The 16,952-nt window shown below is 40.1% G+C and overlaps 2 protein-coding genes across 4 annotated transcripts in view; one reads left to right on the top strand and one right to left on the bottom strand.

The window, feature by feature from the left end:
• Positions 1–16,952, bottom strand: part of MTA3 (metastasis associated 1 family member 3) — a 300,754-nt gene that overhangs the window by 244,264 nt on the left and 39,538 nt on the right. The window contains exon 3 of one of the 2 annotated variants that reach the window (XM_064414387.1): positions 10,766–10,912. In XM_064414387.1, coding sequence (XP_064270457.1) covers positions 10,766–10,847 — 82 coding nt within the window. In that variant the 5' untranslated portion in view covers positions 10,848–10,912. Of the gene's footprint in view, positions 1–10,765; positions 15,273–16,952 lie in introns of those variants that run through there. The other variant, XM_064414386.1, reaches the window with a different exon arrangement.
• On the top strand, positions 535–10,766 carry KCNG3 (potassium voltage-gated channel modifier subfamily G member 3). 2 transcript variants are annotated; one of them, XM_064414394.1, is made up of 2 exons: positions 535–1,396; positions 10,094–10,766. In XM_064414394.1, exons 1-2 carry the CDS (start codon positions 786–788, stop codon positions 10,737–10,739), a joined length of 1,257 nt encoding a protein of 418 aa, XP_064270464.1. In that variant the 5' UTR covers positions 535–785; the 3' UTR covers positions 10,740–10,766. The 2 variants fall into 2 exon arrangements, with proteins under 2 accessions (XP_064270464.1, XP_064270463.1); XM_064414393.1 differs by having other exon boundaries at positions 547–1,429.

Here is a 16,952-nt window from a genome sequence, read left to right as displayed (position 1 = left end):
CCGCTGCTGTCCGCCGCCGCCCTGCCCTTGCCGGGCACCGGCACCGCCCGGCGCCCCGGCGGGCAAACAAACGAGCTGGGAAACACAGGCGCTGGCCGTCGGCTCCGGCGAACAAGGAGCGAGCTGCATCGTGCTAACACACTTCACTTCGAGCTTTTCTTGAGGGGGGGGAAAACGCCCACAAAGTGTTACTTGCGTTTAGTGGACAACTTCGTGCAAGCGCCGCTTGGCGGGGCGGACAGCGGGGCTGGCGGGTCCCCGCGCTGCGCCCAAGCCCCGTGCCGGGAGGGGTGCGCGGAGGGCGGGGGGCAGCGGGAGTCCCGCTCCGCTCGGTGTGCGCGGGCGGGGGAGGAGGCGTGTCCCCACCCCGGCGCCGCCGCGCCGCCCCTCGCTCGCCCGCCCGCCAGCCGGCCCCGGTGGAGCGCAGCGGAGCGGCGCCGGGCGCGGAGCTCCCCGGCCCCGCCATGCCCGCGGCCGCGCCCCCGCTCCCGCCCCGGCGGGGCCCCGCGGAGGCGTCCGCCCGCCGGCGCTGAGCCGCGCCCGCACCTGCGAGCGGCATCGCCCCGCTCCGCTCCTGCGCGGCCGCTGGGGCGCCCGCGGCCGCGTCTCTCCCGCTGTCCCTCCCCCCCTGCCTCCCTCCCCGCCCGCTGCCCGCCCCGTCGCCGAGCGGGAGCCGCCAGCGGTGCGCGCAGAGCCGGAGCCGGGGCAGCCGCTGCCGCCCGCGCTGCCCCCCGCCTCGGCGCCCTGCCCTGCCCGCCGTTCCCCTCCTCCGTCCCGCCCAAGCCATGAACTTTGGCCGCGGTCCCTCGGTGGTGTTGAACGTCGGGGGCACCCGGTACTCCTTCTCCCGGGAGGTGCTGAAGGATTTCCCGCTGCGCCGGGTGAGCCGCCTGCACGGCTGCCTCTCGGAGCAGGACGTTCTGGAGGTGTGCGACGACTACGACCGGGAGCGGAACGAGTACTTCTTCGACAGGCACTCGGAGGCCTTCGGCTTCATCATGCTGTACGTCCGGCACGGCCACCTGCGCTTCGTGCCGCACATGTGCGAGCTCTCCTTCTACAACGAGATGATCTACTGGGGGCTGGAGGGCTCCCACCTCGACTACTGCTGCCAGCGCCGCCTCGACGACCGCATGTCCGAGACGTGCACCTACTATGCGGCGGAGGAGCCGAATGGCGGCCCCGAGGGCAAGGGCCGGCGGCCGCCGGGAGCCGAGGGCAGGAAGTGGCTCGAGAGGATGAGGAGGACTTTTGAGGAGCCCACGTCTTCCGTGGCCGCCCAGGTCCTGGCCACCGTCTCCATCCTCTTCGTCATTGTGTCCATGGTGGTGCTGTGCGCCAGCACTCTGCCCGAGTGGCGGGCGCCGGAGAATCGCAGCATGGAGGAGCAGAGCAGGTACACAGCAGAGTCAGTGAGGGAGCCCTCAGGGTAGGAGGATCCTTTATTTTCCCGCTGTCCGGTCCCCGTGTGTCCCGTCCAGTGTGTCCTTCCTGCCCCTTGTCTTGATGGTCCGTGGCTGTAGCCTCCACCGGTGGAGATCGTCTGCGCGCCTTAAAACCCCGGCCCTGAGCTGGGGCCCGGGGAGGGATGTCGGGGTGTCGGGGGAGTGGCGCTGCTCCGCAGCTCCGGCTCCCGCCGGGCTCTGCCGGGCACCCGTGGCCCGAGCGCAGGGACGGGCGGGGGACGCCCGGAGCGGCCGCGCTGCCGGCGGGCTGGGGCCGGCGGCGAGCTCGGGTCTGGGCAGGCTGGCAGCGGAGCGGGGCCATCGGGATACAGCTCCTATTCGCAGTGAGGGTGCCTCCCTCCGTGAAGGCTCTTGGAGCTCTTATTGCCCCCTTTAAGGAGACACGGGACCACACAGAGAACTTCAGACACTCCGGAAATCAATTTATGCCTTACGATTGGGAAAAAAAAAAAAAGGAAAATAATCCCCCAAAAGAATGCAATTCCTTTGTCTTTAGCTTTGGGAAAAGACAAATGCTGTAAGTAGTCTGAATGTATTCGTACAGGTCCTTCTGCTAGAGCAGATGAAGTGCCTGTTACGATTGTGCTCCGATAAAATGCTGTATGTGGGAACAGCCTTATCCCCCTCCTCCCTTTACCTCTCAGATCCTCTGCGTGAGGAACACAGGAGATTATCAAACTGTACATCAAACTCTTGCAAATGCATCATTCAAGCACCCCAGTGTATAAATGTAACAGATGTTTACATTTCCTTTAAGCACAATAAACACTGCAAAACAGTTGCAGAAAACAGGGCATGGGGTACAAGGCTCAATCCTGAGCCTTACTAGTAAGAACAAACGTTTTCCATCTTCTTGTGACCTCAGATTAGGTTTACATTGATGCAACTCTTGCACTCTTCTGTTCCCTCTCTCTTTCCTTCCTCTTCCTTTTTCCCTAGAGAACAAAATTGAGACCAGTCTGGTAGAATTTCTCCCATAAATAAAACCAACGTATAAAGAAAGAAGTAAACATTTCTGGTATTTGCCAGCTTTTCCCTTTTTAAAAATCAGACAGGATATTCAACAAAAAGTTTTCAGCTTCTGCTCTTCTGAAAGGGCACTACAGTGAAATTGCAGCCTTGTCATTATGAAATCATCATCTTTTACCATAGAGTTAATTGGAATGTGATATATTATATCTGAGTAGCCAGATTAATTCCTTGGAAAGTATTTTCATAGTTTCCATTAGCTTAATGGAAAACTGCACCTGTATTTCTCATTGTAGTTGAGCCAAAGAATTAATTGTTTGAACAAAAAGAAAGCAGATGCAGTGGGAGAAGCTGTTGATTCCTGCTTAGATTCAGATATGTCAAAAGGAGGTCCTAAAGGTTCTTCCAGTTAAAAAGCTTAGCAAGGTTATTTCAAAGAGTAGATGCTGTGGGTGATCTCTGTATAGCAGCAAATTGCTGAGATACTCCCAAGAGGCATGGGAAAATAGATGCAGCACTACAATAGCATTAACCACATCGGTCATGTCTTTGCTCACGTCTTCATGGCGTGGGAATCAACCACAAGTTTTCTCTTGCAAGAAAGAGTTCAGCTTGCAGAGGAACATGGCATAGGATGTGTAATTTTTCTTTCATAGTTTCTTTCATATTTCTTTCAAAATTAGGGTCTTTGTCTTCAAGACCCTAATTTTACTCTTCTTTTACTCTTCTGAACTATTGCACATTGTATGCCAAGTGTTAGAAGGATAAGGTCCTAAGTACTTGTAAGGTGCAATACAGCCAAACAGTTCCCAGGGCAGTGAAGGCTCCTTTTAGAACCAGAAGGACAGCTATGAATGATGGGGTGAGTTTCTTCTGTACCAACTGTAGTATTCCATGTTATTGCAACAAAAAAAAATAGAAAAGTTTCTACCAATGTCACAAAAGTCTGTCACGTATAAGCACCAGTACAGACTGGGTCATCTAACCCGTGCACTGACTGCACAGGAACCGATCCCAATCTGAGGGCAGACACATGGAAAACAGACACAAATATGTGCCTCTCTGTCCACAGGTGACCACCAAGGTGGAGCCACTCCTCTCTTTTTGCAGATGCTGCTTCATTGCTAAAAAGTCTGTTGTAGCTGGAAAAGAGCATGTTAGCTACAGCTGCTTTTAAGTGAGTTGTCCAGTTTAGTTATCACTACTGACATGTGCCATAGGATTGGACCTAACATGCCCAGTTGTCATCTGACTTTATTTGCCTTTATACGTTTATGATTTCTTTACTTTGTAGTTATTTCATTTAAAAATAGTTGGGTTTGCAAAACTTAAGTAGCTAAGTGGTTTATTTGAAAGCCTGACCACAGAAATCCCATGGAAGTTTCTGGGATTGCATACTCTGGCAATACAGTCTCTCTTAGGTAAGAAGGCTTTTAAAAATCTGTCCACTTGTTTCTGATGTATTTAAAAGTTTGAAACCAAATTATTTTTTTATTAAACAATGTTCCTCATCACAATAAAGAAATTCTATCTAACATAGTAATACAAAGATGTAAAATTTTTTCACAAGATAAGTTGTTACATTATTGCTGCACTCAAGTGAGTTTTGACTCACATAGCACCGTAATTATTAGCATGAAAATTGTGCATTATTCCAAAAACATATTTTGAGAAGTTTTAGGAGTGAAAATTGAATGGGCTAATCTAGAAATCCGTAGTCTGTACATTTGGATGCAGTCAGTTATTCAGCTCAGCATAAGCCTCAGAGGTGAGGTGAGAACACCTCAGGAAACCCAGCAACTCTGATATTTTCAGTCTCTCACAATAAGCTCTCCTGCCCTTGCCTCAGTGTGTTATGTCAGAAAAGTGCCACATGGATAATTTCTGTGGCTGACTCCCATGGTAACCATTCCCAGAATGGCTTTGGACAGCTGTACTGAAAGCAGCTGACCAGCAGTGTGTTCTCAGCCTGGACATCATCTCAGCAAGTGAGGGGATCACTCATTCTGGCATCTACAAAAAAAGAGGTTTGCAGTGAGGGCTACTGGGGCTGCTAGCTAACACCAAATGTATTTGATTTCCATGTATGATCATCCCTTTAGCAGAAGAGGAATTGAATCCACCAAACTTTTTTTCACAAACCATTACATTATTATGCCTTTTCATGGTGACCACGCTGTCAAAGGATGAAGAGCCCATGGCTATTTCTGATCCTTTGGGATAACACCCTTCAGAAGGCAACAGAGAACTCCAGGAGTAAGCTTTATTCAAGGAGAAAGGGATGGAAAATCTGACCTTGGAATTTCATGGATATTACAGGCACTAAAATACAATTCCCTGATTGCAGAGGGATTGCCTTTCCCAGGCGTGTTCTGAGGATGAGGGATGAGTTATTAAATTTATTTCATTCTAAGATTTTTGCTCCGTTCCCTGCCTTGGCAAGTTCCACTTACCAGAGCTAAAGACTTGCATTAGATTTGCAGAGTTTAGGAGGAGACAGCAGGAATGCCTTCTGTTGCTTCTGGCAATTTTAAGTCATCTTTGCTGTCCTCTGAACTGTGCCAACAGATGCATGCTGTGAGTCTGCTCAGGGACCTGTCCATACACTGATTGGGAGCGTAATCTTCTAGGGAGAGCTTCTCAAGCCTGTAATAGGAAATCATTTGAAGCTGCTTGACTTACTGCCAGCACAGTTCCATCTATACCTGCCTTAAAACTATTTTTCTAATGCTGAATATGAGTAGCTTGTTAGCATTAAGAAGAGATGGTTGTCCCCTTTCACTTAATAATCATGATTAGGTTTGTAGAGAAATAATCACTGATTTATCAAGCCTACATGATTTCTGCATTCTTAAGCAAAAGCAAATAAACACAGTAGTTTCTCCAAACAGCATCTCTCATCACGAGCCAGTGGGCTTTTTAAATCTTTGCAAAATATCAGCCTAAAAAACTGCACTTGAATTTTAGACATACCAAAAATATTATTCCTTCATAGTGGTGGAATTTCAGAACACCTGAATGTTCATGTTCAACATCTCTTCAAAAAACAGTAAAAACTCCTTTCCTGGACAAGATCTAACTTGAATATCACATTTTTGCTAGGTTAAAACAATGGGCTGAAGATAGAGAATGGAACCAAAGACCTAGGTTAAAAACACAGGCATAGATTCTTCTATTGAATATACCAGTTCTTTGAAAAACAGAGGTGAAACAAAGAACACATGTATGTCACTGCCTGGGCACAGCCAAGCCTTAAACTCACCAGGGCTAAGTGCCAGTCATGTTCAACATATAGGGTGAAGATGCTGAGGTTCTCAGGGCTAGGGATGTTTGTGTCCAGGTCTTCTCTTTGATCTGTGAAAGGGATTTGCCCCTTCCCTGGGGAGTCATGGGTCATTACAGCCTCCCACACAAAGCACTAGAGTTTAATGCATGGCAACATATAATTTCTACTAAAGCAGGAACAGAATAGAAAAAAAAAAAGCCAGCAGGGTTTTTAATTCAGGGAAACTAGCTGTTCTGTGGCCTTTACTCCACAGTTTGTAGTGAGAAGGAAGCCCTTGATTTCAAAAGGATTAAAAACCCCCGAACATTTGCTGAAATCACTTAGGAGTCTTCCTGAGCAGGAATTTGATCATTCTAGCTACTGCTTGGACATTTTTCTGGTTTAATGCACTTTACATGGAAATAGGCTTTAGCAACAATTTAACAAATCAGTGCTGACAGTCTTTAATCCTGTCATATACTGTCTTTAATCATATCATCTGTTTTCCTCATGTGTCCTGTTGCTGTGTATGTTTTATTTACAAGCTTAATAGATAATAATGCCACTAAGGAATATTTTGGCTCGATTTCAGCCAACTCACCAGGGGATATTGAAAGTATACGAATTGGCAAGCTGAGGCAAAGAATATTGCTAAGCTGAAATTCTAGGATAGCTACAACATAGTTTTCTTTTTTAGTAATAAAAAACTAAACTTGTTAGTGATTGAAAAAGATGGTTCCTGAAATGGTTTAACTCATTGTACATAAAGTAGCTTATTCTGAGAGACAGTTATCATATGGAACAGAAAACTGAAGAGTGATAGGATTACAGTAGGAATGAGGCTTACAAAGGCTTGATTTTCTGTTTATGGACAAAAGATTCATGAGAGCAATCTTGAAAGACTGCTAAGTACCAAGCAGCTTAAAATTTTGTGAGCAAAACCCCCTTTTATGTGCTTTGGTCTGGGACAATTAACACTAAGTTTGATTAGGAATAGCCTGTAACTGAATAAAAATTAGGACTTAGTATTTTCTGTGATTATTCATAAAATTTTTGGGGAACCTTTAAGGAAATACTTCATGACTTTGTTTTTAATTACCCCTCTCCTTTTTGGATACCAGCTATTTTAAAACTGAAAAAAAAAAAACAACCAAAAACTGGGATGGAAATTTATAAAGCAGGTACTACATTTTTACCAAATAAAGGCATTATTTAATTATGTAGTTATAGATTTTAATACAGCATTATTCCAAACATAGACAATAAAAGCAGTCTTTCATGTGAATATGCAGAAAATATTTTAAGAATTGATTATAAAAAATACAGGTAATTTAGTCTTCTGAGTATATGCCTTTTATTTGGCTTTAACTTCATACTCTGTTAAGTTCTCTTAAGGACTAACTGTTAAAATTGCTTTCCTTATTAGATGTTATTTATCCACTGATAAGGTTAACTATAAAGATAAGTCACTGCAAGGAGAGGGAGATTTGATCTGAAAGGGAAATGTACAATGTAGCACTCCAGATTTCCCAACATGCCAGAGGTTTCTAGTTTTTCTCACCAAAGCACTCATTTTTGTATGATTCACCAGTACTGCCAAAATCTATCTACACAGGCAAAAAAGGAGTGACAAGAGAGGAAAAATGAAAAATGTTTCACTGATGGCTGAAAAGTAAGTAGAGGAAGGAAAAAAATAAGGGACACCCTTCTTCATTATCTTCTCCCCAGCCAGGGGAAAGAAGGATGGATGCAAAATGGAGAAGTGGAAGTGCAAGTTGAAATGGAGTGGCGTTAATGTATCCCCCACTGCCTTGATCTCGCTTTGTCATTTTTGCGTCATTGATGTTCCTTAGCTTGCTTCAAATCTGTTCTACAAGAAAATACTTTTTCAGTCCTTCCTGAAGTATAGTGTATACTGGAGTATATCTGATTTACAATACTTCTTGTCCCAGGAACTGCCAGAGTAAAACAATGGATTTATCATATTTAATGGACTTTTACTTGTACAACTATTCCGCAAAATTATCTGACCACTGAATTAATATTAATTTGTGAAGAAAATTTCTACTGTATCACAATGATCAGGACCTTAACTTCCTTAAATCTCAACCCAGAGGTAACCTGTCTAAGGGGTTAGAAAACAGAAGAGTCATGTTTCTGACATTATCAGGAGGAAATAATAAGTGAAAAAGCTTTAAATTGTATCATTACAAATTTCTTTTTCATTTAAATGCTTTATGTCATAGGAGACAGACAACACTACCACAGAAATCTCACAAAATGCAAAGAAAAAGTCTGTTGGAGTTGTTGAATATTCCTGGCTACAACTTTCTATCCTCTTTTAATGGTTACATGAGATCTCAACTAGCCAACATATAAGTACATTCAGACATCATCAGTTTGTCCTTTACCACGATCTTGCTGTTTGATTGTACTGGGGAAATCTTAGGGATTTCCTCACCATAAGTAAAAAAGGAATTTAAGAAAACTTATCCATTAAGCTTTTTTTCTTGATTTATTTTCTAACATAAAGGAAGTTTCAAAAAGCTTAGTTTTTAAGAGAACACCTAATTCTTAAAAGCAAACTGGTTTTGAATTTCAAAAGTCTTTCCATCAAATGGTGCTAACATGAACTAGTGTTCTCAAAGCCCTTTATGAAGAAAGACCACTTGCTTACAGAACTCCCATTGTTACTGGTAAAAAAAAAAAGGTCCAATTTTGTGTGACTAAATATTTAAGTAATTAATTTATGTTAATTTACTGTGGCTAAAATTACAATGCATGCTATGACTTTACACCAAGTGACTGTTTCTTCCAATTTCAGCTTAAAACTAAAGAGAATGAATGAAAAAAATTAATGAAAAATAAATAAAATTTTAGTGTGTAAAACATCTATTGAAAAGTTAGTTTAAAGAGTCTATAATTACATCAGTTAGAGAAGAATACCGTCTTTCTAACAGGCCACTAACTTATTAATAACAACAGATTTCAGAATTGGTAAGAAATTTTACAGATGTATGAGGGAAGAAAAATTTCAGGTTTGAAATGACAGTTGGATTTTCACTTGCAATTCAAAATGTTTCAACAGACACTACCTTGTTAAAGTCCTCGCAGTAGCAAAAAACTCTAGTTGTATTTCCTGGCAGTATTTTTGAATCTCTGATCTCACACCAGTTTGGTTTCAGAGCTGTTGATAAGAGAAGGTATCAGTGATGAGCTTTGTCTTTGCTCAAACTATGGGTTAAAAAAATAAATGGAGAAATTAGGGGAAGATTGTCTTCCATGCCCTCATGTATTAAAAAAGTGAGCACAGTCTGAAATCTTAGGGACATTTGTGACCACGTGCACAACAGTTTCTAAATAATCTTAGCGACATTTTTACCTTCTGTTTCTACCTTCCCTCTGTTTCAAGTTGAGATATTCTCAAGTCTCATTCAATGCACTAGGACTTGAAAATATTTAAGAACATACTGAAATCCCCTTCCAGGATTTCTTTTACATTTGGCAAGAAGAGGATCTTGCCTATTACCTTAACATCTATTTACCTTGACATTTTTGCTGCAATGTAGCAGGACTTACATTTACAGCAAAAGTTGACTTACATTACTTCCATTTACAGTGGACTTACAGCAAAAGAAAAAATTCAGTAATGCAGAGCATAGTGGTAAATGGTAGGACACAAGCTTAGTACTTTATGGATGCAATACCGAAAAATAAAATACCATTTTTGTTTAGTGGCAATACCTATATAGGTCTGAATGTAGGTAAGCCTCTGGTTGGGATGCAGATCAGATAGACTGGTTTAGGTTGGTTCCTAAAGAACTAATATGCATGAATCATCCAATGCAAATACTTATTTCTGCCTACTCTAACCCTGAAATTCCATTTTAGTTTAGCAGTCTGGTTCTGTATGTTGCTGCTCATAACCAGACAGTTCACTGATCTACAATCTTTGGCATTCCCAAGTGGATCAGGCCTCACAGACTTAAAAAAAATAATTAAAATCTCCCAAAACTCAATCAAGAACAACAAAAAACCCAGCCCAAACTCAGCTGTTCTAGATGAGGTTACACATTGCCATTTATGTCCTATCATTTCCTGTAGGATTCCAGTTTTTGTTGGCATATTTGCCCAGTACTATGACTAGTAGTGATCCGTAATTCAAAGAAAATGATCAGTGAGTGAGTTCTTAGCACTTATCAGTTTAAACTCTCACTAGATCCTCAGGTTAATTGCTGAAATCCATTGCCAGGTGCAGGATAAGGATGGCATGCCTTTCTGTTTGTTGTCTGTGGAGGTCTAAGTGTCACTTTGGTATTATCTGTGAACAAACCAAATATCCCCTGAAGACTTTGCTCAGAGCATAAATGCTGTCCTTTGTTTCTTTTGGCAGGATAATTGAAGCTATCTGCATAGGCTGGTTCACTGCAGAATGCATTGTGAGGTTCATCGTCTCCAAAAACAAGTGTGAGTTTGTCAGAAGACCTCTCAACATCATTGATTTGCTGGCAATTACCCCGTACTACATCTCTGTTCTAATGACAGTTTTCACAGGGGAAAATTCACAGCTTCAGAGGGCTGGAGTCACCTTGAGGGTCTTAAGAATGATGAGAATCTTTTGGGTGATTAAACTGGCCCGTCATTTCATTGGCCTTCAAACACTTGGTCTGACTCTGAAGCGTTGTTACAGAGAGATGGTGATGCTACTTGTCTTTATCTGTGTTGCTATGGCAATTTTCAGTGCACTTTCACAGCTTCTTGAAAATGGGCTGGACTTGGGAACAAAGAATAAGGATTATGCCAGCATTCCTGCTGCTTGTTGGTGGGTGATCATCTCAATGACCACAGTTGGTTACGGTGACATGTGTCCCATCACTGTACCTGGAAGGATTCTTGGAGGAATTTGTGTGGTTAGTGGCATCGTTTTATTAGCCCTGCCAATCACTTTCATTTATCACAGCTTTGTGCAATGCTACCATGAGCTCAAGTTCCGGTCTGCTAGGTACAGTAGAAGCCTCTCTGCTGAATTCTTAAATTGACCCAACTTGCATTCCGTTGTACTTACTTGCTAAGCTTTGTCTTAGAAGAGAATGGTGGAAGGTCCCTTCGCTTGTCCTCCTTGACTGGATGGTTCTGTGGAACAACATTCTCACCAGCCCGGAGAAAGCCCGTCACCATTCAGACAGGAAGGATGTCCATCTGCCTTGAGCACCTTGCAAGGAAAGGGAGTGATGTTTCAAATTTGAGAGAACAAAATTAACAAAAGAGGATTAAGAAGTCCTCAACCAGACCAGTTTGGTGTTCAGTTTGCCTTCCCACAAAAAAGCAGAACAAAAAAATGGGCGTAACACTGAGATCTATCATTCCTGTAATTATATCCTAAAGCATTGTAAGCAACATGTAGCAGTTTTTCAAAGATTCCAATATCTAAATGATTCACAGAGGCATTCATAGCTTCTTGCCTGAAGTATCTCCATTTTTAACTCAGATAACCAAATTATATGCTGAAGGAGAATCACTGCCACTTTTATGCTTTGCAACAAAGTAGAGCTGGTTCTGTGACTCAGGAAAGATGAAGAATATAGGTCTGTAGGACAAAAAAACCTTGAGGCCTGATTCTGATCTTTGAGGAAGCACACAAATCTTCTGTAAACCCAGTGAAGTCAGTGGCATTTCTCTGAATTTGAGAGTTCACAAATAAGTGCAAGAAGTGAACCTCCAAATGTTATACGCAAGGACTTTAGGTCACAATCAATCTCTTCTCTGGAACAAACTGTAAGTAGAAGCAAGTATTGTATTTTACAAGATCAGCATAAGAAATCAGGGATTGAGATATATATTTATGTTTCCTGGTAGGTTAGTGGGGGAGCTCTCCAAATTTTATATACATTCAGCTCAACTCCATCCACCTGAAGTTACATTCTCATAAGCACAGATTGTCCCTCCCTGAACTCCTCCCTGCCCCACATATCTTAAACATAGATATCATAGTGAGAGTTCTCTTAAGACAAACTGTACAATTCCATCATTTGAAGTGGCCTGGAGCAAGCACTGGAAAACAAGAGTACCTGCTCCCTGTCAGATGGGACTCTTCATCATCTTAAATTCTGCAATCCTTATGGAAGGATATACCTCAATGAAAGTTTTAAAAACAACTGTAAAAAGCCCAGAGCATACCAAAGAAAGTAAAATATAGAAGTGTGAGTTGCACTTGGCAAAATGGTGTATTCTCCAATGTTACTAGAAAATGCAAACGAATCAAGTTAGGTTCTGAAATATTGCTCACTACATTTCTTGTGTAGTACTGCTTAATAGTGTTGTTCAATATAATTCTGGAAGGCTGCTACATAGAAATGTGCAGTTAGATACTAAAACACATCAAGGTACAGCTTTATAAATTTGGGTACCAATAAATATCAACAGGAAGCTTTCATGCTAACATGAAAGTTCAGAGTCATCAGCACAGCTGAAATTTGTGTGCTTGCCTGAAAATACTGCGTTTACTCTTACTGTGCTGTAGAGGCATCTTTTATCTTTTATATATGTAACTGTGAAAGGCTTTAGAAGTGAAATGAGTACCACCTAGAAAACACATCCCTGGAATTGCTCACTCAAATAAACCTGCCTCATTGATCAGTAACCAGTATATTGAAGGTTCTTCCCTGAGACCTCGGAGTCATTATTATTTTAAGTGGTCTTAGTCTTAAGTAGTCTTAAAGAAATTCATTGCAATCACAATTTTTCTGAAGACCTGGAAAGAATTTTAGTAGCTTTCTTACAGACAAGCTTGACTTTCCCTTCAAGACTCTATTGTTGAGTGCTGTTACAGCCATACCTCTGTTTCTTGCCACTAGTGTGTTCAAAGATTAGCTCTGTAGTTCCCTACACTATTACATATTTATGCCTTTTCTATCAAAATCATGTTGCTCAGAAACCTGCTCCAGCATTCCATAGAGAGGTGAATATGAGATCAGCAAAAATTTCTTTCTTAGGTGAGATTCACAGCTGATGTTAGTTAGGCAAGTTGTGACTTCAGAGACACTTAGATGTTTTACAGCCGTGGAGATGCTGGCTCTGTATTCCTGCATGTGTACCTATATATATCCTGCATATATTATATATTATAGTCAGTTGAAATGTTTGGGGTTTTTTTATTCCTCACAAAAAATTTCCTCCTTGACAAAATTAAAATTTCAGACTTTAATCCAAACATAGACATTGAAGAAAATGACATTTCATCTTCTAATGAAAAGTTATTTTGGCAATATCAAAATCATTTCTAAGTATAAAACTGCTATTTTTTTCTATTTTGCTCCAATTTTAATTTTTTTAATTTATTTTTTTTTTTAGCTAAAATAGGTTAAAGACCCCACCTATAAACTTAACCCTACAGATTTTCATGTGCTGTTTTGAATGCTTGGGAAAAATACTGTTATCTCAAAACTCCTTAAAACTTTCTTTGTCTTTTGTCCACATATTGTGTTTAACCAAACCAATACTCTAAGATACAACCCTCCTCCACAAAACGCCCAAACCATCATCATGATGACAATAGCCTAAAATCCATACAGAATGTGAATATAAAATATTTTGCAATCTTGATTTCAAGACAAAATAAAATGTGTTTCAGAACCACCTATAATTCTAATCTTTAGATTCCTGTACAAAGGAAAAACATAAATTAATGCACATAATAACTTGTGAATACCAATTTGCACCATGAATCATTTTTGCATAAGCAATTAAGGACAGGAAGTTTTCAAGATCCAGGCTATATACGGTACACAAACAAAATGTTTCATCCTTTATGAAGTGTTTTTTTAGATGAAGAATCCTTTCCCAGTGTAAAAACATAACTCTAATGAAAATAACTGTGTAAAGGAATAAGTCTGTGGAGATTATCTTAAGTCATACTATGTTTTTTTGAACAGTTTGTGTTCAGTTTTTATATGGCAAAATGTGAACAGAATGACCTAATGTTCTTTTTTAATTTGAGTTATAATAAAATATTTGCAATCTGCTGTATATAAACCCACAAAGGAGAGATCCTGCAGTGGGTTTTTTGGTGTTTGTTTGTGGGTTTTTTGGGTTAGTTTTTTTTCTTTCTCTTTTCGTTGTTGTATGGTGATCAGTGTGTAAACTTTATTTTCCTTACCAACCAAGTTGAAATAAAATAATCTTCATGGTAGCCTTAAACCAGAATTTTATAGGGTAATTAGGATGCCTGACTTCTAGTAATGTATGTCATCTTACTTTCAAGAGACCAGTGGTTTTTTTAGTGAAACTTTACAAAATATGAATTATATGTGTAGTCAAAAATAAACATATTTTTAAACAGTTGAAACTGTATTGTAAAACTTTCTAGAGACATGTTTATGCAGACATGGGGGTGCAGCACTCTACTTCAAAGTGCAGCATTTCAAGGCCAAAAGCCTTGAAAGTGAAGGCAAACTGGCTCATCTCTAATCTCTCTACATTTGAACTCTATACAATAAAAGACTTGATGGGCAGTTTCTCCTGGAAACATTCACAGCTGGAACAAATTAAATGAAACACAAATAGAATAAAACTTGAGAAAAATGAAGACAGCTTGTAAAATTGTGATCCAGCATTTTGGTTCATCTAAAATGGAAACCAATGTCAATGACTTTTGAACTTCCAGGGTTAATCATACATTATATACAAGGTTCAAAGCCTAGGACTGATTTATTGGAAACAATATATTGGCTGTAATCCTTCAAGGTACTGCATGTCACTTAAAAGTACTTGATCATTAATGAAGTCCCTGAAATGGAAAGCTCTCTAGGGTATTTTCCTTCTAAAGTTCCATAGGAAGCGTCATCCCAAATATCACAATGAATAGAAGATTATTCTTTTCCTTGATGTAAAGCTCAAAAACAATATTGTCTTGATGAGTACCCACCAAAAAAAATTTAGTTTGGTTGACTGATGATTAAACAGTCTTATCAGTGTAGGGATGAGCCATAAAAAAATGTGATATTAATTCTTATTGTACAGTGGCTTATATTGGTGTACATAGTAGCAAGTTTGAGAAAGATTAAAATCCTTGTAGTGTAAGGTTCCTATCTTGATATCCATGTATTTAAAAGAAAAGGCACAGCTTTTTCATATAATATATTGCAGTTCATGCCTGTAAAGGAATTGATGTTCCTATTCCAAAGTAAAACTGAAGTCCTCATGGGTTCAAAACACTCGTCTCTTCCCTTTTGGGTAACAACTACAAAAATCTTATCAGATCTGAACACCTTCCAGGAAGTGGACATATGCACACACCAGCCAGCTAAATTCAGCAGCCAAACCCTGTCAGGGAACCAGCACAACGAACAGGGTCTGCTGTGCTCTGAATTTTATCTCACCTAAGAGGTTCAGGATCACTTGAAGATTTTAGAATTATATTTCAGATGGGATACTAAGGAGACGCTGGAAAATTTAAATAAGCAATGCATAGCAAAAGAAGATACTGCTTTATAAGAAAGTTTTCACTGATTAAAAAAAAAACCAAAAAAAAGGAAACTGGCTCTCATTTTCTGTTCTTTGTTTGTAAAAGCAAATATGCAGGTCAGGATATGTGATGATAATTAAAATTTCTACATAAAACAGATCCCTGTTTAAAATACAGAGACTTAGTATGAAAAGTCTTCCAACTTTGCTAGAGCTGTAACAGCTTCCAGTAGCTTTAAAACTGCCCCAGCCCACACGGAGGAGCAACAAAACACAGGTTTCATTGTAAAAAAGTGCAACACAAATTAGGGAGTGTGTTTCAGACAACAGACAGGTTAAGCATCAACAAGCTGCAATGAGCAATCAAGACTGACAATCTGCTTGACAACAAATGTTAAGAGCCACAGAAGAAGAAGAATATAAATCTTTGGTCAAATTAATAAAATATGAATGTTTGCAGCTATACATTTTAGAGTCCTTTATTCTTTACAAATGCAAAGGTTTATCATTTCACAAATCCTTAATTTTATGTATTGTCTGATTATCTGTAAAGAAAAATGTACCCTGTAATTTGAAAAGGTAATAAACATGGAGGGTTTTATGTGAATACAGAATTAATTAGATAAAATGATGTAATAAAATTTGCTGGTCTTGTTGCCATATTTCATGGACTAGTGGTCAAACCACAAATGATTATAAAATGTGTTATTTTAAACAAGTGAATTCTGTGGCTATTCATGTTGGTACTGTACCTCTGCAAAAACTTTTTCTTTAACAATTTTTGGCTACTGAGAAGTTTGCCATTTAGAACCCAGGAGTGTTAATCAATATAAAATTTCAATATGTGATCCAGAAATAAGTCTGAAGCAACATATTAAAGTTCAACATCCACAGGGTTATTCTTCAGCAGCTGAAGATCTATCATAATTATGGACTGTCAAAACAAAATGAAAAGCAGCCATGTAACACATATATTATTCCTTGGGGATTATTTTAAAAAATTAATCTGGAAAAATTGATTGAATTTGGCTTCAAGTTCAGTGAAATTTTTTATATTAAAAAAACCAAAACAACTCAAACCAACCCCCAAACATCAACATGGTATTCAGTCTGGAATGTCAACACAACCAGAAATTTCAGCAGTTCAATCTTTGCATTATTGTCAATGGATCTGAGATACTCTGTTGATGCTTTAAATGCAGTCATTTCAAAAGTACTTAAAAAAATAAATGTTCTTGTGAAAAAAAAGGGTGAATATTTTGATATCATTGAATTATAAACTACTCTGGTATCAATCCTCTGCATTATTATGAGAATGAACAGACTTTTCATTTGGAAATCATGAGCATTTTTAGCTCTGTTATTTATTAGCTTTAAATTTTTTACATAAAATCAGACAGAGAAGAAACAGAAGAAATAAAGCAGATGTCCACATACTCATAGAAGTATTTTTGAAGTGTTTTTCCTAAAAGGACTTCTAAAATATTTGGTAGCAGAAGGGGTTTTTTAAATGTTTAAACACAGTTACTGTTTTGCAGATATGCTCAGCACTTGCACCTTCCATCAATTCGTGATACAACTGTAAATGCATAGAATCCTCCAAAAGAAGATTGATTCTTTTCGCCTTGGGGAACATTTTATACTTTTTTTTTTTTTGCAATAAGGATTTAAAAAAGGAAACACTAAAGAAGATCGTGAAAATCTAGGGAATCTAGAACTTCAGTACTGGAATTCTTACCCATGCACTCCAGAAATCCTCCACTTCTGCTTTTATATTTTTATTTTATATT

Source organism: Passer domesticus, chromosome 3 (genome assembly GCF_036417665.1).
Source record: "Passer domesticus isolate bPasDom1 chromosome 3, bPasDom1.hap1, whole genome shotgun sequence".
NCBI lineage: Eukaryota > Metazoa > Chordata > Aves > Passeriformes > Passeridae > Passer > Passer domesticus.
This window is presented reverse-complemented; position numbering and strand designations above follow the sequence as displayed.

Bases quoted from the DNA above. Each gene is read 5' to 3' on its own strand.
- KCNG3 (XM_064414393.1), top strand. From the start codon at position 786: ATGAACTTTGGCCGCGGTCCCTCGGTGGTGTTGAACGTCGGGGGCACC. The intron at 1,430-10,093 runs GTAGGAGGATCC...TTCTTTTGGCAG, and splicing joins TCAGTGAGGGAGCCCTCAGG to GATAATTGAAGCTATCTGCA.